Source organism: Brachyhypopomus gauderio, unplaced genomic scaffold, assembly GCF_052324685.1.
Source record: "Brachyhypopomus gauderio isolate BG-103 unplaced genomic scaffold, BGAUD_0.2 sc45, whole genome shotgun sequence".
Lineage (NCBI taxonomy): Eukaryota > Metazoa > Chordata > Actinopteri > Gymnotiformes > Hypopomidae > Brachyhypopomus > Brachyhypopomus gauderio.
In genome coordinates, this window is record NW_027506871.1 from 1,302,591 (window position 1) to 1,323,816 (window position 21,226).

Below are 21,226 nucleotides of genomic sequence, written 5' to 3' on the forward strand. Positions count from 1 at the left end.
GCGGAGCTCCTTAATTTGTGTGGTGTTCAGAAATCTCACACGACTCCTTACCACCCTATGGGCAATGGACAAACGGAGAGGTTTAACCGTTCTCTCGGTAACATGTTGCGGTCTTTACCTCCAGGATCTAAACAGAAATGGCCGCAGATGATTCAGTCGATGACGTTTGCATACAACTGCACTGCCCATGAGACCACCGGATTTGCACCATTCTATTTAATGTTCGGTAGGGTTCCCAGGTTACCGGTTGACCTCCTGTTTAAAAATGTCCTTCATGATAGCGACGTCTGTGATTATAACGCCTATGTTACATCTCTGGTGGATAATTTGCGTTCTGCCATGCTTTTAGCGCAGCGTAACAGCATGAAAGAACAGAAACAGCAGTCTGACCAGTATAACAAAAAGACCAAGGGTCTTCCTCTCTCTCTTGGGGATCAAGTACTGGTAGCTAACAAAGGGGTTAAGGGGAAACGGAAGCTTTCTGATAAGTGGGAGCCAGTTCTTTACACGGTGGTAGCCTCAAAGCCTAATCTGCACGTTTACAAGATCAGGGACCGAGAGGGAAATGAACGTGTGGTGCACCGCAACCTACTTCTTGATGTGAGCTTCTTGCCTGTCACTACAGACACAGACGGTTGTGACTTTCACCCTGCTGGTGATTTTGCTAGTGATGTAACTGGCTCTGATGCACGTGAGACTGAAGTGACTGTTGTGGACACTGGAGCAGCCACTGCTGCATCTTCTCTAGCCGCTTCTCCCTCTTGGTGCAGTAATGATGACCGCACAGCATCATGGGTTCAACAGCAACCTTCTGCTGTGTCGAGCTATACTGTGGAATCAGATTCCTGTCCTGAGTCCTGGTCCTCTGTCCCTGAAGGGCCAGTTGATTCAGATGCTACTGTAGATCACCTGCCTGTTCTCCACTTCATTCGTCCTTCTGACGAGCACAGCACCGACTTGAGTAGTAGGTTCACCTCACGTTTTGGTAGGGTGCTCAGACCTGTTTGCCGTTTGATAGAGTCTATGACTCAAAGAGAGTCGCTATTTGACACTGAGAATGTTCGCTCACCTTTAATGAATGTGTGAATTTTTATTTATATATATATATTATTATTATTATTATTATTATATACTCTTTTCTCCACCTGCTGTTTGATGGATAGTTGTTTGCTTGTTTTTTTTTTTCTCATGTGTTTTTATTTCCACTTTATTGGAGGACAGCTCCTCCTAGGATTTCCCAGTAATTGTATGTGACATGCATTTTGAGGTGTAAATGGCACCTCTTTGTGTCTATGGGGTATCCTGGGGCCTTGCCGGGCGCCAGGCGGTCCTCAGGTCTCCTAGCCCTTCATTTGGGTAGCGTTTTGCTGACATATGTCACCGTTTTCTTACTGGTTCATGTAATATTGCTGAGTGTTTTTGTGCGTCTTGTGATTTTGTGTAATTCTGGGGGGTGAATGTAACCAGGTTGATCTGTCACTTGTATAATTACACAAAATGTACTGTATTTGTTTATCTGTTTATCTAGTTGTGAATATGTGGGATCCAGACTCCTCCCCTTTCTGTTTTCTTCTTTTGTGGTGTTTCCCCCCAAGTATAAATAGCGACCACCCATCTTAACTCCCCCCTTTTCATTTTAATATCGTGGGAGAGAGTGCTGGAGTGAGTTTGTCAGCACTGTTCAATGCACTTGTTATGTATCAACAGGAGTGGCTGATCGAATAAAAAGAAGATCGCCTACAAAGATTGCATGTGGCGGATAATTTTTACACAACGCAGAAACACACCGGTCACATTACTACGTATAAGAACTAATCTTTAAAAGATATAATACATTCATACTTAATATTACGTATTTAAAAATGAAGTATAAACGTCTCTTTTTGCAGTGTTGGGTGGTCTTCTTCCTTTAAAAGATGCACATCCACTTCCGTTGATGGGTTGATCAGTCATAGCGGAACGTGCATCCTTGTCAGCAGGGTTCATTCTGGGCAAAAGCGAAATTCAGCGGCAGTTGCTTCTTCACTAAATTGCTCCAAACCTAATGAACAGTTAAGAGTTCTCAAATTAGTTTGATTTTGCTGCCTGAACTCTTTGAAGGTTTTTTTGAATAAACTTTTTTTTTCCTTGAAGCAGAACTAGATTTGAAGAACGGGTGAGTTTGCTTCTTTTAAAAATGTTAAGATATTTATTCTATTTTTAACAAGTGGACTTGTAAATAAAAATGTGCCAAGCAGCTTTAATTAAAATAGACTTGATTCAAATTTAATAATCAGTTACGTGTTTTCGAGATTTTCCTGTCTGAATTTTTTGAAGAAGGTCTGCGAGGCAGAACTACATTTGAAGAACGGGTGTTTGCTATTTAAAAAATTCTTATTCAATTTTAAACACGTGGACTCATAATTTACATTTGCTGAGCTGCATTAATTTAAATGCACGTTAATAGCTAACTGGAGGTTTATTAATGGGTCCATATTGAGCTGCTGTTCCTAATGAAACGGCGCTGCTGTTTGGTATGGGTGCGTTAACACAGCGGTCCCCAACCTTTTTTGCGCCACGGACCGGTTACATGTCAGACAATATTTTCACGGATCGGGGTAAATACAACGAAATAAAATCCGGTCCGCAGCCCGGTGGTTGGTGACCGTTGCGTTAAGAACCTGCGGGATTGAACCGCGCACGGTGGAAACGCGTAACTGCGCAGTACATCTACAACCATAGTGGGAGATTAGCACCCGCCACTGGCCAAATACGGGTCAATTTATGAAGTGTCGGGTAATTTAATCAACTCACTAGCCACCGTTCCGGTTCTAATCGGGTAGTGACAGAGACTTTCACATATAAGTTGATTTCTTCTACTGTTACGACTTTTTAATCATTTTTTTAAACAGTGCTGTTTTTAAATTCACACAAACCACCACGATTTGTTTAATCTCCGTAACACTAGCTTGATGTTAACTACACTGTTTTGTCTAATTGGATGTAAACAGCCTTTTGCTGATAAATCCTAAATTTAAACAACACTCCTTACATTGGACTGCGCAGCTTGATTGAGCAATGTGACCCTGACCAATCCCAGGGTACAGTGGTTCTGTAAATACAGTGGACTTTGTGGAGAAGAGCATCCGTGACTCTGCAGGACAATGTTCCTGCCCTGTGGTTCACATACACGCCTATCTTACATGACGTTGACCGACATGAGTATAACAGGAGTTAGTGTTGTGCGTGAACGAGTTCAAAAGAACGCATTCATTTTTCCGTGAACGTTCAACTGAACGCAACACATTTTTAAATAAAGAACATGAACTTGAATTAGTTCACATTATGTGTCATGAACGGCAGACATCACTGTAAATGAACGTTGGAATTTGCTTTCCATTGAAAAGTGAGTGACATCTGTTTTCTCTTTTGAAACGCAATGAGAGAAAGTTCCTCCCTCCTGCATTCTCGCTGGTGCAGCTTAAACCACGTATCACCAGACAGAAACGGTTTTGACGTTGTGTGCGCAATGCATTGTGGGAAACGTAGTGTCCGGCTGAGAATAGTTAACATACTGGCTTCCGCACTACGTTACCCGTGATGAATTGCAGCAGAGCGGGGTAGGCATAGCAACGCAGCGTAATAGGCAACAACGAGAGCGCGGAGGGCTGGGGGGGGGGGGGGGGGGGGGGGGGTGGACCAATGATGAGAGTGAGAGAATGAACTAGTTCAGAATTAAGATTGTGAACTTTGAACGTGAACTCTTCACTTTGAGCATGTATGAACTGAACTTGAACTAGTTCAGAAAAGCTGTGAACTGGCACAACACTGTCAGGAGTAGCCTGTGTTGGGAATTTCTTCTCCGACCCAGACGGGCCCCAACACCGCCCCGATGAACCGACTGGTTTTTGACTGAGTGGTCCAAGCAAAGTCTTGACAACAAAAGTTCTTTTAAAATGATTTATATAGAATATTAATGAATGCAATATAATAGAAGTATACGTGGTACAAACTCTTCAGTGCACTGGTGCTAGTTGCCTAGGAATCTACCTAACCCAAGTGGATCTCAGCAGTGTCCAAGCGAAAAGCCTCTCGTGCTGGGCGATGTCCTTTCTTTCATACTCTCTGTCCATAAGTTTCGATTTGTTAAGTTTCGATAACTCCCCAATCCTGGCTGCTCTCCATGGAAAATCACCTGCTCCTCTTCTCCCAGCCTGTGTGCCTGGTTATCTAAAAACTGCTTGCTACACATCCTGCACTGAATAGGCGCCTTCTGTTCTCCTCAAGGCCACTGAGGCCTCCTTACTCCTGCTTTCCCACAGTCTTCCTGAAAAACACTAAATTGACACATCAAGTTATTAGCCTTTAATTTTCTTTTTTCTTACATTTGCACTGTAATGTCCAGGGCTGATTGTTATATCCAAATTTACAAAGCAAAGAATCTTTCTCTTGAATCCTTTATTTAAGACAGCTACAGAGCTGATATCTTCCCCTCTCCACCCCACCTCAAAATAACTTCATCTTGACACAGTTTCTTGACACAACAGCTGTGAGTCAAACCTCTTAGGCAGGTCAGGATACCGCTGGGCGTTCTGCTTTCTTCTGTCATAGCTGGCCTGTCGGGGGGCAGCAACAATTAATTAATTTCCAACACTGTCTACAACCACAACCAAACCCTAACCAAACTGCTGTTCAACACATGACGGCGTCTGACTGGAATGGACCAGAACAGCTGAACACTGTGCGGGGTGTTGAGGTGTCTGTGAATATGAACATGTGGAGTGGGGAAAGTTCAGATGTTTTACATCTTGCTGATGGATGCATTGGTAGTGCCATGAGTGGAGCTGCCCTGTTCAGTGTGAGGACGACACACAGAAACGTGTGGGGATCAGGTCCATGACCCACTGAAGAACATCTGAACAGTGATTCTAGAAAAATGTCTTCACTTACTTCAATTGAATTACTTCAGCAGCCTGAATAGTCTCCAGATCTTGTCCCTATGGAGAACAATCTAACCCAATGGAGGATTATCTAATCCTACAGATAATTATCTAATGTATACAGGTGCTGGTAAAAATATTTGAATATCATAAAAAAAGTTTATTTATTTCAGTAATTCCATTCAAAAGTGAAACTTGTATATTATATTAATTCATTACACACAGACTTAAATATTTGAATTTGATTATTATAACTAACAACTAATGAAAAACCCCAAATTCTGTATCTCAGAAAATTAGAATATTGTTAAAAGCTCCAATATTGAAGACACCTGGTACAACACTCTAAACAACTAATTCAAAACACCTGAAAAGGTCTTTTTAATGGTCTCTCAGTTTAGTTCTGTAGGCTACACAGTCATGGGGAAGACGGCTGACACCTTATGCAAGCAGGTCAAGACACAAAAGTATGAAATACTGAAAATACTGAAATACTCAGGCCACTAGGCAGATCAAACACAACAGTATACTCAAGGTAATGCAGGTAAGTAAAACAGCCACAGGCTTATGGCAGGTCCGGTGCAGAGCAGGCTGTCCCACGTAGTGAGGCGAAGGGTGCAGGCTGAATGGGCAAAGAGCCCGAGTCCAATTAGAGCCAGGTGCTAATACTCGGGTGATTGGGAGTGAGGGAGTGTCCGGGAGTGAGAGGGTGTGTGTGAGAGGAGTGTGTGTGCGCGCCCTCTGGTGGCATCTGGGCTGACCCACCGTGACACAGATAATAAAGTTAAATCAATAACCCAATCAGTTGAAGACCAGAGGTGTCAATTCCAGGTTCAGAAAGTAAAAGTCCTCACCAGGATTTTGCTCAGGCTTCCTGGATTGTGTTGATTCTACTAATTTTACCTGGATTGCACTAATTAGAAAATATAGCAAGTTTGAGCAAAATCCTGGTGAGGACTTTTACTTTCTGAACCTGGAATTGACACCTCTGTTGAAGACTCACAGTTGCTTCTTCCTTTTTTGTGCAAGTTCTTCATTCAAGGAAAATGTGAGTTATTCTTCTCACTAATTGCTGATCCATGCTTGCTTTTTGGTTAAGAATAAACAAATGTTGTAATTCTGAAACAAACTACTAGAGGCACAACAAGCTGACCGTGTGGGTCTGATCGCACAGTACTGTAGTTTCGGAGTTGATGCTCCTGTCTGTATGAGCTGTGTTTGTGTGTTTACAAGAAAATAAAAAATACCTAAATATATACTGCACTGTGCAAAAGCTGTAGGCTATTAGATTTGTATTTTAGTAATAGCATGATGACAATATGAAATATGCTCCCCCCCCCCCCCCCAAAAAAAAAAAAAACAAAAAAAAAAAACAACAACCAATTTTAGAACATTTTAATTCTTCGGCCGTTCAGTTATCTTAGATCATTTGAATTTTGTCTGAAAATTAAACAGGCTAATTTTGACGATGTCATAGAGATTAAGTGTTTTTGATTGGCTGTGTTTGTATGTTGCCCTGGGGCTTCATCAGAATTGTTGCCCTCAGGTCACGCTTGACTTGGCACAATCAGGAGGTGCAGCAGAGAGCTGTACAGAGAGAAACCAAACAGTGACACCTGCTGGTGACTTTGTGTTCAGGACAAAACTGCTTTCAGTATTCAACTCGGGTTATATGTAGGCACTTCACATACAGTTGTGAGTTAGTTGAATGTATTTTAACAGAAATGTCACTGTTGTTCTCTTACAGAGATGGAGTGTGTCTGGGTGATGATTCTGTTCCTCCAATGGTCTCTCTCAGGTACTGTAACCTCCATCATTAGACATTCTATCAAACTCCTCAATACCAAGAGTCAAGTACATATTAGAGACACATCACACAGGACACGTCACATGGGAATTTGATCTATGCACAGGCACACGCGCACACACACACTGTCTATAACAGTACTGGGTTAAACTGATCTGCACACACACACACACACACACACACACACACACACACACACAGTGTAGACATGCACTGGTTGATTCCTTGGCCAATTTCAGTTTCTGATTTGTTTTCATGTCTAGCTGATTCAGATTTTTTTCTTTTTAAGAATTATAAATGACATCATACAGAAACATTGTTTGTTTTTTCTGTTAAGAGAAACTTCTTACATCTTAACATAAAAATGTGAACTAGGTTATGTGTTCTCTACTAATGACTGTGAATGTCTTTATATGACAAACTTTTTCACACAAATCTCCAAGTAAGAAGCAAAATGTTTACTTTTGAAAACAACTGCACCAGGTAATACAAACGAGAAATCAAATCATTATGTTGTTATCGTATATAAGCCTAATGTAGTGACTGTGCTGTTCATTTGGCTATGTTTGTGCCACTGTCACCCCCGTGTGGTAACCAAGTGTAAATGTGACCAGCACAGAATCAGTTTATTGAGACTGACCAGCTGGTTACTGGTTATGACCGACCATGTGGGAAACCAGCTAGTTCCAGTTACCGGCTGATCGATCGGTGTATCTGAAACTGTTTATTTGTAGAGTTTTATATTTAACACATAACAGGAGCAGGATAAGAGACGGACTGTGTTTAATACAGTTATGAGAGTATTATGGGTATCATAAGTGTTGACTGTGTTTAATATAGTTATGAGAGTATTATGGTATCATAAGTGTTGGCTGTGTTTAATATAGTTATGAGAGTATTATGGTATCATAAGTGTTGACTGTGTTTAATATAGTTATGAGAGTATTCTCCTGTCAGAGAATCTGTCCACAGTCTCAGAGGTAAACTCCAGGAGATTGAAGAGGTTCTGCAACACTACAGTCTGCAGTCTTGTAGGAACTCACCTACTTCTCAGGTCTGACACACTGGAACCCATGCTCCTAGTCAGTGCTACATTCCAGTTATTTTAAATAGCCGGTGGCATGGCTCTCAGAATCGAAATAAAAATGTAATCAGAAGAAAACACAAGGGCACAAAACATTGTAACAAACAAAATTTGATTCCAGTGAAATGCACAAGTGATGTAAGTGATGCCGATCAAACACATCAAGTCTTCAAAGTCTCCTTACTAAACGTCCGTTCACTCACAAACAAGTCTTTTGTAATAGCTAAATTAATTGAAGATTATTGTCTGGACTTTCTTTTTCTAACAGAGACTTGGCTTGATAGCAATGGAGCAATAGTGCTAAATGAAGCTTCACCTCCCGACTTTAACTATTTTAATGTCTCCAGAGTAAATAAGAGAGGTGGTGGTGTTGCATGTTTTTACCATTAAGCATTCCGCTGTAAGCAGATCTCATTAGGGGAACATCCTACGTTTGAATATCTGGCAGTACAACTCAACAGTACTTATTCAGTTCTTTTGATTGTTATCTATCATCCTCCCAGACTACATGCAGATTTTCTTGAAGAGTTTGAAGAAATGCTTTCAAGGATTTTAATTGATTTTGATTATGTTTTAATTGCTGGGGATTTTAATATTCACATGGATATATCCACAAATCCAATCACTTCAGAATTCATGAGGATGCTTAACTCTTTTGATCTCATACAGCATGTATCAGGCCCAACTCATAAGCATGGCCACATTTTAGATTTGATCATTTCTAAAAGCATAGAGGTTAATAATACTGAAATTATTATGCAATCTCTGACCATTTTGGTGTATTTTTCAATATGTCATTATCTACTAGAACACTCAGTGAAAAGCGTACAATAACCAAGCGTTATCTCAGTGCTGGCAGTGCCGTGGCCTTAACAGACATGATACAGTCCCTCCCTCCCCTCTCAGAAAATGGGAATGAGCTAGTTGAAACATTCACACACAGAGTTAGGAACTGTATTGATGCTGTGGCACCAAAGGTAACTAAAATTCTCTGGTAAAATTAGGATGCCCTGGAGAAACACTCCTTCTATTGTAAAATTTAGGCAAGATTGTAGGCAGGCTGAGAGACGTTGGCGAAGGTCAAAATTGCAAGTATATTTTGATATTTATAAAACAACATTGCAGAATTACAACAGTGAAGTGAAATCAGCAAGGAAAAACTATTTCTCTACCTTAATCAATTCATCAAATAATAACTCGGCTGTCCTGTTCAGAAGTATTGATCAGCTAGTAAACCCCACCTCATGTGTCTTCCCTGAGACTGTTTCAGTTGAAAAATGTGAGGAGTTTGCTATATTTTTTAGGGACAAGATTACTAGTATAAGGCAGAACATAGCAACAAGCACTAATAGACTATCAAACCTTATATCAGTTACTCAGCCTAACTTTAATATGTATTATTTCCAAGAAGTTGGCATGGTAACACTACTTGATGTGATTTCATCACTAAAATCCTCTATTTGTGAACTGGACCCTTTACCTACATGCCTTTTCAAGCAGGTTCTGAGCTCATTAGCAAATGAAGTTCTAACGATTGTTAATCAGTCTCTGCAATTGGGTGAATTCCCTAACATTTTTAAAACAGCAATGGTTAAACCACTATTAAAGAACAGAAATCTTGATCCCACAATTCTCAATAATTATCGACCTATATCTAACCTTTCCTTTCTTAGCAAAATCATTGAAAAAGTTGTGTCAATCCAGTTGAATGATTATGTAAAAGTAAATCAAATAAATGACACTTTTCAATCTGGTTTCAGAGCTCTCCACAGCACTGAAACAGCCCTAGTTAAGGTAGTAAATGACTTGAGATTGAATAAGGATGCAGGCAAACTCTCAGTCCTTTTTCTGCTGGATTTAAGCGCCGCTTTTGACACGGTTGATCATGAAATTCTTCTTGATCGACTACAGAGTTGGGTAGGCCTTAGTGGCTTAGTCTTAGACTGATTTAGATCGTACCTAACTGGGCATGATTACTATGTAGCATTAGGTACCTCTTCCTCCACACGTCAAAAAATAACTTGTGGCGTCCCCCCAAGGATCAATTCTTGGGCCGTTACTATTCAACCTATATATGCTTCTGTTACCACATATCATTAATAAACATTGTATTAGTTATCATCAATATGCAGATGACACTCAACTTTACATTTCTCTAGAACCTAAGGCCCTAAAATCAATTTGCTCACTGTTTGACTGCATAGATGATATACAGACATGGATGTCTGACAATTTTCTGCAATTAAATAAAGAGAAGACAGAGGTTCTTGTTCTTGGCAGTGATTCACAAAGGAATGATGTCCAGACCTATTTAAATCAAATGAATCTGAATGCCAGTCAATGTGTTAAGAACCTGGGCGTCACCTTTGATAATGAGCTCAGCTTCAAATCACACATCATGACTACGTGCAAGACAGCTTATTTTCACCTTCAAAACATTGCTAAGGTCCAGGATATGCTCACTCCTGCTGACAGTGAAAAACTTGTCCATGCATTTATCACATCAAGGCTAGATTATTGTAACGCTGTTCTATCTGCTCTTCCAAAGAGCTCTATTTCACACCTACAGCGAGTTCAGAACGCGGCTGCAAGGGTTCTGACCCGCAGGAGAAAGAGAGATCATATTACACATGCACTCCACTCACTCCACTGGTTACCTGTCAGCTTTAGTATAGATTTTAAGGTTCTAGTCATGGTTTTTAAATGTCTTCATGGTCTTGCCCCTCTTTACCTCAGTGAAATGATGGTTAGATATGTTCCAGTCAGGTCTCTGAGGTCTTCGAACAGTAATCTACTGGTGATTCCTAAAAGCCGATTAAAGATTGGCGAGGGTGCTTTTAGCCACTATGGCCCAAAGCTCTGGAATTCTCTTCCTGAAGAGCTCAGAGGCATTTCATCCCTGAACAGTTTCAAGAACAGTCTCAAAACTTTCCTGTTTAGATCTGCTTTTAGTTAAGAAACTCTAGTCTATTATTAGTCTTTATTTAATTATTTCTTTTTATCTTTAATTTTAATATTTTATTTTTATCTTCTTATTTACTTATCTTAATTAGTTTTATTTACTTTACTTTTTTATTATATTGTTTACTTTTTTATAATTTTGTTATTTTACTTTAATTTCTTTTAACATTTTCTTTTTGTCTTCTCCTTTTTATGTTTCTTTTATTTATACTGTAAAGCACTTTGAGTTGCATGTATGTATGAAAGGTGCTATACAAATAAAGATTATTATTATTATTATTATTATCATAAGTGTTGACTGTGTTTAATATAGTTATGAGAGTATTATGGGTATCATAAGTGTTGACTGTGTTTAATATAGTTATGAGAGTATTATGGGTATCATAAGTGTTGACTGTGTTTAATATACTTATGAGAGTATTATGGTATCATACTGCTGGAGGATTTCAGGAACTGACCAGGACAAAATAATAAACAAAACAAAAGCAGTTAACTTGCCTACATACAGTGAATAAACAAACAAAGAAACAATAAAAACATTTGCCTGACCCCCTAAAACAAACACAGAGACAAAACGAGGTTAAATTAAATATCATCGAGTTCCCTACTTCCCATTACCATGACAACACATTAAATAACACACTGTAATACACTATGATACAATCACAACCCAGCTGACCACATGACCAAAGGATTTATGTTTCCTTAGGAAGACATTATACATACACACATGTATACACTGTTTACCTGCACATAACACTACAGTCTGAGTAATAACAGCTACATATCTGGTTCTGTTTACCTGTGACATCAGTGTTTACCTTTATAACACCTGGATCATGAGAATATTCACCCACATGTCCTTTAAACACACGGTGTGAAATCACCTCTATACATCAGACATGTTGATGTGTGTAATGTGTGGAGTGAATGTGAACATCCATCATGGTGGTGTTTCTCATTACAGGAGCTCAGAGGTTTGATCTGGAGGGTGGAGGTACAGTTGTTGCTGCTCCTGGTTCTGACGTCACTCTGCCGTGTTCACTTAAACCACGTATGAGTGCTGTGAACATGGAAGTGATGTGGACCAGAACAGACATGCATAACAGAGTAGTGCATCACTATAAGAATAAACAAGACCAGACTGGTGATCAGGATCCTTCATACAGAGGCAAAACATCTCTGTTTATAGAGGAACTACAGTATGGCAACACCTCACTGCTCCTGAAGAAAGTTCAAGTGTCTGATGGAGGACAGTACAGATGTCAGGTTGATTCTGCCCAATGGAGAGATCATATCAGTGTTCAGCTTAAAATTGAAGGTAAAAATCATTATAGTATAAACATAATAATTAAAGGTATCCTCCATCATACTTTATAATAAAAGGTCCAGTTTTAATAAGTGTGTATGTAAACAGAAACAGGATGATGCTGTGTGAGACTCTTTGGTTTTTTAACCCACAGCTGTTGGAGGAGCCCCAGAGATCACCGTCCTGGGTACTGGTGTCTCAGGTGGAGTTCTTCTACAGTGTGAATGTCGAGGCTGGTGGCCTGTTCCTGAACTCCAGTGGTTGAACAGTGAAGGAGCTGAACTGCCTGCTGTAACAGAGTCATGTGGAGATCATAAAGGTTTTAATGTGAGACTCCACCTCACTGCACACAAGAGTAACAACAACGTCTACATCTGCAGATTGAAACAGGGGCAGATTATGATGGAGAAACAGATCGACATCACTGGTAATTACTGAAAACATTCAGAAGTATCAAAGTAATGACCAACGTAGTCAGTATATTTATATTAGAGAATGTTTTTATTATTGCTTATACTGTGTTATATTTATACTTCTTTCTTGAAGGAGTCTTTGTCTACTCACATGGATCTTTAATCTGAATCTTTGTCATTGTGTTCAGATCACTTACCCAAACCTGACTACACAGCTGCCTTCACTGTTCCAATTATACTGTTCCTGCTGTCAGCACTCGTGGGAGGTGTCCTGTATTACAGATGGAGAGGTAAACCAGTATCTGTCTCTCACTATAATCCTACATCTCAGTCCTCATATCTGTCTGTACCAGGAGGGTCTCAGATTACGATCCAGTTCACCAGAACCTTAGAGCTGATCATTAAATGATGAAATGTGTCTGATTTATCCCTCAATGTACATGTGGGGCTGTGAAGAAGATTTAAAGACATGAATCCACTTTTAGATCATCAGGCTCACCCTGAAGGTGTTTTGATTAATACTGGAAGGTCATGATTGTTCTGAAACACATTCTAGAACACTGATGGAAGGTCATGAATGTTCTAGAACACATTCTAGAACATTGCTGGAAGGTCATGAGTGTTCTGGAACACATTCTAGAACACTACTGCTGGTGCTTCATTAGCTCCAGTTCCACCAGATCTGTCACGCCAAGCTCCGCCCTCCTCCCTTGTTCCGTCTTGTTTCCCCGTTACCATAGTTTCCTCTGTTTATCACGCCCCTGCCCTCAGTGTTCTCCAGCCGTGTCTCGTTCATGTTCCCTTATCTCAGTGTATTTAGTTTCCCCAGTCCTGTGCTTCCTTGTCCGTGATTGTCGTAAGTCCTCTCTGTTCCCTGCTTTCTTCCTCCTCTGTGTCCTGATTCCATGTTATGATATTCTCCTGTGATTTCGCTATTGTGTAATTTGTTTCCCTTAGTTCTCGCCCCTTATTCCTTTTTACGATAGTTTCGTGTGCTTCTGTAACCCATGTATTTAGTCTCCATATTCCGGTCGTATTCTATTTGAATTTCCCTACATAGCTTTCTTATCTGTATGTGCTTCCCTTATAGTCTACTCGTGCCCTGGTGTACTTGTTCTTCAGTCGTGTTGTTACTTGCTGTGTTTTTCTTATCCGTTGTGCCTGTTAGGTTGTTCTTTCGTACTCCGTAGTCTCCTCAATGAGTGCTGTCTATTTTGCTTAGTTCTTCTTTTTACCATGTTTGTTTTATTTGTATTCTGCTCACTACGTTTCGTTATATTTCACATGCATAACCTGATTCCTGTTGGTTTAGTTTAGTGTATTGTACTGACTACTTAGTTGTGTCTAGTCATTGTGTTTCCCTGTGTTTCGTATTGCCCCCGTACCTAGTGTTTAACATTCTAATTTATTTAAATAAATCTTACTTTTCTGCACTTGCATCATCCCTTCCTCAGTTAATTCATTACATGCTCATCTCCATGACGACATATTTACTGAAGTGTTACTGATTCTCCAGATCAGCATCACAGAACGTTGTGTTGGTTGTGAAGAGAAAAAGTGATACAGGAAACATTACAACAAATGAACCTGCTGGTTATGTGACATTAAACCACAAATATCAATATACAATACAATGTCATTAATCACGTGAAACAAGTTGTTGTCTGAGTGTGTGTGCATGAATGTGTGTGTGCTTGTGTGCCCAGTGGTGGATGGTGCTCTGTCACTAGGGTCTGTCCTCTCTCCCCTTCCTGCACCCCATTCAGTCCCCCAGGGGGCTGTGGATCCCGGTAGAGAGTACGCTGTGTGTGATTGGCTGCTGCTTCTTGCCGGTGTGTGATTGGTTGTCTGAGACGTAGCTGTGATAACAATTGTAAAGTGCCTTGGGTATCCTGAAAGGTGCTATATAAATTGAAACAATCATTCATTCATTCATTCATTCATTCATTCACATGTTAGACTAACCCACTATTAGAACATATAGCAGGTCATTTGTAGATACACTCTGTACATAAAATGAGTCATATATGAAAATTAACTGCCACACTTTATCTCACACATCAGCCTTCATCAGTAAGTCTGGAACTCATCTCTGTACCAGTGAGATCTTCAGTGGTTCTGTTATCTTCATATCAGTGGTCGCTCGGACTCCGTACTGTATCTGGTGATGGTTCTTGTGAACTTGCAAACCTTTTAAGAACGGACCCGTATTTCCACCGGTCTGAGAATCCATGAACTCAAACATTCATGAATGAACAGACTGCCCACACACCGCACTCAAACCAGTGCGGATCCTTATATCAGAACTCCAGTGGAAGAGACAGTGTAGATCATTATATAAGAACTCCAGTGGAAGGGACAGTGTGGATCCTTATAAAAGAATTCCAGTGTAAGAGACAGTGTAGATCCTTTTATAAGAACTCCAGTGTAAGAGACAGTGTAGATCATTTTATAAGAACTCCAGTGCAAGAGACAGTATAGATCCTTTTATAAGAACTCCAGTGTAAGAGACAGTATAGATCCTTTTATAAGAACTCCAGTGTAAGACAGTATAGATCCTTTTATAAGAACTCCAGTGTAAGAGACAGTATAGATCCTTTTATAAGAACTCCAGTGTAAGAGACAGTATAGATCTTTTTATAAGAACTCCAGTGTAAGAGACAGTGTAGATCCTTTTATAAGAAATCCAGTGTAAGAGACAGTATAGATCCTTTTATAAGAACTCCAGTGTAAGAGACAGTGTAGATCATTTTATAAGAACTCCAGTGCAAGAGACAGTGTGGATCCTTATATAAGAACTCCCTTAAACACAGCTTTGTAGAAACTCACCAACACAAACACTGGGTCAATGCATTTGTCCAAGTGCTAACATGTAGGTGATATGATGATTTAGACCAGGGCAGAACTCTAATGGCCTGTTTTTTGACTGTGATGGTCCGTGTCACTGACAGTAATGTTTAGAATATGACCGTAAAAAGTTTTTATATGATGACAATGTTTCACTCTTTCTTGTGGGCAGAGTGTGTGGAGAGAGGAGATGAAGATCATCTCCGTGGGATGAACTTCACTGAAGCTCAGTGGACACTTGTGGAATACACTATGCTCAAGTCAGAGAAGGATCAGAGACAAAGTCCATGGTAACGTTACCCAGCTGGTTCCTTATATAGAGACAGTTGGGTTCTTGCTATAAGGACTCCAGTCTTATCCCAGACTCCCTGTTAGCACAACCTCATCACCCATGAAGTGTCTGGTTCTTTTGAACCGTCACAGTCTGTTTTGAGATCAGGGGGTTTCAGACTTGTCCAGATGGATTAAGTGTATTCAACCATTACCCAATTCTATCTCTCTAGAGAACAGGTTAGTACTATGATCCACTGTCCAAATCAAAGTACATCTGTTTTCTTCCATACCTTTATAGTAATCTTTTTTGCAGTATTAGATCATAGCACATGAGTTGTTGGTGAGCTGTATTCAATCTTAGGACAGTTTCAGATTTTCCAGTATAATCAAGATTCCAAACGAGCCTTTTGCACCTCAATTTGGATCCAGAAATTGTGACATTTGGGACAGAATGAGTGTCACGGTGGGTCGTCCCAGGAGCCACCAGAGGGCGTGCACGAGCACTCACTCTCAACCACTCACGCCCACTCCCACACGTAGCACACCCTCTCACTCCAGACACTCCCAGCATCACTTTCCCCTCAGTACTGACACCTGTTCCTCATTACACACAGCGGTACTAAAGACCCACAGGTCATGTAGTCCAGTGCTGCACATTCACTGATCTTCCCCTCACAACGTTGGACGTAGCCTGTTCCTGCTCTCAAACCTCCTTTACCTGTGGACCTCCACCTTTACTTCCTTGAGTTCCTTTAGCATTACTATTGCCTATTGGCCCGAGTTCTTGTGTTTATTTGACTACGGACAATAAAGCATTCAGATTGCAGCCTCTGCTTCTCACCGCCTCTGTCCCTGCATCACAATGTGTAGAAATGTGAGAGCGTAGTCTATGTAGGACTTTAAACTAGATTATAAATAGTCTTTAAAACTGGATTAGACAAGACTGCAAGACTGCCATCTCGTATGTCATAAGATGTTTACATGTTGAATTATTTTCTCACACATTCTATAGTCTCCAGTAGGTTTGAAGGTTTGAGGACGACTGCACAGATGAGACACTGCACCATTAAACTTCTCAGCTTCACACTTTGGTCAAGACTGCAGGTCTGTCTAAGAGAATTAATGAATCTGCTCTGCCTGACTGAACTCGTATTAGGATCTACACTGTAACACTGAAGTTCTTATAAAATTATCTACACTGTTTCTTACACTGGAGTTCTTATATAAGGACTTACACTGTCTCCAACACTGGAGTTCTTGTATATGGATCCACACTGTCTCCAACACTGGAGTTCTTATATAAAGATCTACACTGTAAGACTGGGGTTCTGATATAAGGAATTCTGACACTCACTAAACAACAGGGAAAGAATTCCTTAGCACGCTGAGACCAACCTTAAACAGTCCTGTGTTGTCACACTCTGTATATAATGAGATTAAGATATTTTTCTGGGTATGAGGGGCTCGGTTACACAACTTCACAGGAAGCTAACAAGGCTCTTCTAGGGTGTTTTGAAGCCACGTACTGGAATGACATCAATTCCATGACAGATTGTGTAGCAGAGTGAATTAACATCTGTTTGGTCAACTCCAGTACATACTTAAATATATTTACAGTAGGGGAGACCAGGTATGGTTGTAACACTTTTTGCTTCAGCACCTGTAACTCACTGAATTTTTGAGCTAGACTTCTCAAACTTTTATACAAAGTACACCCGTTTATTTACTACAAATTGCACCAATTCAAACTTCAATTGAAATATCACAGCTGCCGTGAGTTGATGTCAAATACAAGGTGTTCCCTTGTTACACCGGGGTAGGTTGTAACCCATGCTGGGGTAAGTTGTAACAATTAGACAAAAGAAGCAAAAACAGAGCCCATACCATGCAAAATGCTTCAAAAATATATATATTTTTTTTTAATAAAACAACAATCCAGAACAATGTCTCTCTCTCTCTGTGACTAACCATAACTCATATCCACTTTCTGTTTTATTCAGAAGTGTGTGTGTGTGTGTGTGTGTGTGTGTGTGTGTGTGTGTGTGTGTGTGTGTGTGTGTTGGTGTGGGTGTGTAAATTAGTGTACTAGAACAAACTTATTTAACAATATGTATGCTTAATGAACACTAATAAAATTACCTGTGTAAAGAACATGTAGGTCAAATAATAAACATTGTTTGTGTGTGTGTGTGTGTGTTTGTGTGTGTGTGTTACATGGCAGATACCATGTGCCTTTGCAACTGATCTGACTGACTTGCCCTTATTTGTGACCTCATCAGATGCTTCTTTTAAAAACATTTGCAGGCACACCTCTGTCAGCCTTTCTTTAAAATTATTAAAAGTCCAGAAAGTTTTATTAGTTGTATGTAAGGTGATTGTTGTAAGCTGTGTTACACCCCACCCCTGTCAGCCATTGTTTAACTAACTGTATTAGCAAGGGGATTTGAAATTAACAGGGGATAAATGCATCACAATTTACCTGAGAAACTACAGTTTAATGTAATATAATTCATATGGTTTTATCTGCAATAGTATAAGAACTAAAGATATGATAGTCTTGATTCAGAAATTTACTTTCTCACCTCAAAATCAGTTTTTTCTCTATGGAATCTGCATGTGCCTGTTTACAGCCTTGATCTTCACCATGTGGGATCAGGGAGGAATTGGGTAAATACTGGAATGATCATATGACTCCTATCTTAACCGTGATGGGTGGAACTGATGGTTCTCCCCTACATCAAAAAAATATGTCTATTAAAGTGTACAAGTAAACACAAACACAGATTTTACATCCCTAATGTCATATTGGTCCACAACATGATTTTAAAAGTGACCACATTACTGGAGAGACACCACAGACAGTAATGGTTTAGTTTACTGCTGTGCAATTAAACCAGTTAAATCAGGAATTCATTTCTGCATTAAAAGCATATAATCTAAGCATAATAATAAAATAAAATTGTAAAATATGCCATATTTGTTAATTGTGATTTTCACCTCAATCGAAATTTGCCCTCCATATTTACCCATCTGTGCAGTCAACACACACACACACACACTAGTGATTACTAGGGGGCTGTGGTGCACACATGCCCAGAGCGGTGGGCAGCCCTACCCCGACACCTGGGGAGCATTTGGGGTTAGGTGCCTTGCTCAAGTCTGGTGGGTTTACCTCCAGCAATCCCTGATGTTTATATACACTCACTGGCCACTTGCTAGTATCGGGTTGGACCTCTTTTGCCTTCAGAACTGCCTTAAATCTTCGTGGCATAGATTCAACAAGGTACTGAAAACATTCCTCAAAGAGTCTGGTCCATATTGACATGATTGCAGCAACTGTGTGATGCTGATTTGTCAGCTGTACATCCATGATGTGAATCTCCCGTTCCACCACATCCCAAAGGTGCTCTATTGTACTGAGATCTGGTGACTGTGGAGGTCACTTGAGTACAGTGATCTCATTGTCGTGTTCAAGAAACCAGTCTGAGATGATTCACACTTTATGACATGGCACATTGTCCTGCTGGAAGTAGCCATCAAAAGATGGATACACTGTGGTCATAAAGGGATGGACATGGTCAACAACAATACTCAGGTAGACTGTGGCATAGACACGATGCTCAATTGGTACTAATGGGCCCAAAGTGTACCAGGAAAATATCCCCCACACAATTGCACCACCACCACCAGCCTGAACCATTGATACAGGGCAGGATGGATCCATGCTTTCATGTTGTTGACGTCAAATTCTGACCCTACCATCCAAATGTCACAGCAGAAACTGAGACTCATCAGATCAAACGTTTTTCCAATCTTCTATTGTCCAATTTTGGTGAGCCTGTGTGAATTGTAGCCTCAGTTTCCTGTTCTTAGCTGACAGGAGTGGCACCCGGTGTGTCTTCTGCTGCTGTAGCCCATCCACCTCAAGGTTTGACATGTTGAGAGTGTTCAGAGATGCTCTTCTACATGCCTCAGTTGTAACGACTGGTTATTTGAGTTACTGTTGCTGTTCTATCAACTCGAACCAGTCTGGCCATTCTCCTCTGACCTTGGGTATCAACAAGGCATTTGTGCTCACAGAACTGAGGCTCACTGTATATTTTCTCTTTTTCTGACCATTCTCTGTAAACCCTTGTTACGACTACTCTAGGCTATAGCCCTAACAGAGAATGAGTATATTATGAAAGAGAGACTGTGATAGATATGATGAAATTACAAATTTATTCAAATTATGGCCAAGGGATGTAACTCCAGGACACGACCCAATGCTCAAAATAACAAACAAAAACGTCTCTAACCAAAATAATATCAACTACCTAACCTGATGCATGTTTAAAGAAATGAAAGTAAATGACAATAACCTACCCTGACTACCTATGACAAAACAAAGAGAACGGGATAACCAAAAGAGCGTTGTGTCTAGGGCTGGGTATTGATTCAAATTCCAAGAATCGATTCCGATTTTTTTCGATTTAATCGATTCGATCCAATTCGGGGTTTAGTGTTATTTAAAATGTATTTGAGCTGTTTCCCGACTGTGTACAGAAGCAACATGTTAAAACTAGTATTATATAGATATTAATCAGCAAATAGTTACTGGTAGTTGGTAGTTACTGATGGCTGGAAGACTGGTGAAAAGGGTCATCATAAATCTACCTTCAAGAAAGGTAATCCAGGACAATAAACAGAGGACATCTTTGAGGTGTCTATATCTGCAACAGTGGGCTCCTACTGGGACACTAACCAGTGCATTATTATTATGATTGAAATAATTAAGAATTCACCCAAAAGCTGTTGCTACTGTCACGGTGAGGGGGCCGGGTCGCCACCAGAGGGCGCGCAACCCGGCCAGCAGCCGATCCCAGCACACACCCCCGCGCACGCAGCCACTCCCACAGTCGCAATCACCATCATACTGAGCACCTGTTCCTTGTTTACTTTGCCTTCTTTCGCCCGCAGGTCGTCTGGTCCAGTGCTGCACATTGCCGCTACACGAGCGTCTCTGGTTGACAGCACGTCCCTACCGTGTGTGTACGAGCTTCACCTTGCATCCACAGTGTATGCGCTACGTGCTTTACCTTGCATCTCCAGTGTATGCGTTACGAGCTTTACCTTGCATCTACAGTGTATGCGCTACGAGCTTTACCGTGCATTACGTGCTGTGTATGCGCTACGAGTGTTACTGGTTGCCATGGATAATAAACCACCTTCTGTCCAACCCACGTCTCCGGCTGCCTCTGTCCCGACGCCCCCGGTGTCACAGCTACCAAATGCATTTTTATTTTTAAAGTGCTCACACTTAATAAACTGAAAGTATAAAATGTAAACGTGTATTTTTCTTTAAAGTGAGAATATAAGAACAGAACTCTCACGTTACGGTCCCCGACCCCTCCGTTTTGGGCGTGTTAACGTCGTCTGCGTCTAATCGTCTACGTCGGTGTATCTCCGTGGGTGCGGGTGCGTCTTGTGATAGTCCTCACCTGTGGCTCGTCTCGTAATCACGTGGGGTTGATGTGGTTTGTCTATTTAATTTGCGCGCGCGCAGCGTCCTGTGCTCGTCGTTGTTTGAGTCACACATGTTCTATGTAAACGTGTTTTATGTGCGCTGTCTGC

At 40.6% G+C, this 21,226-nt stretch overlaps 1 protein-coding gene across 1 annotated transcript; it reads left to right on the top strand.

Annotated features, from left to right (window-relative positions):
• The first annotated feature begins 1,959 nt into the window (after positions 1-1,959).
• LOC143486709 (butyrophilin subfamily 3 member A2-like) lies at positions 1,960-20,924 on the top strand. Its single transcript, XM_076986069.1, has 7 exons — positions 1,960-2,155; positions 6,667-6,717; positions 11,739-12,092; positions 12,235-12,507; positions 12,682-12,783; positions 15,513-15,630; positions 20,573-20,924. Exons 2-7 carry the CDS (start codon positions 6,669-6,671, stop codon positions 20,922-20,924), a joined length of 1,248 nt encoding a protein of 415 aa, XP_076842184.1. The 5' UTR covers positions 1,960-2,155; positions 6,667-6,668.
• Positions 20,925-21,226: the final 302 nt, after the last annotated feature.

Excerpts from the sequence above, each read along its gene's own strand:
- LOC143486709 (XM_076986069.1), top strand. The coding sequence starts at position 6,669 with ATGGAGTGTGTCTGGGTGATGATTCTGTTCCTCCAATGGTCTCTCTCA. Across the intron at positions 12,093-12,234 it reads TGTTCAGCTTAAAATTGAAG|CTGTTGGAGGAGCCCCAGAG; the intron begins GTAAAAATCATT and ends TTTAACCCACAG. Across the intron at positions 12,784-15,512 it reads CCTGTATTACAGATGGAGAG|AGTGTGTGGAGAGAGGAGAT; the intron begins GTAAACCAGTAT and ends TCTTGTGGGCAG.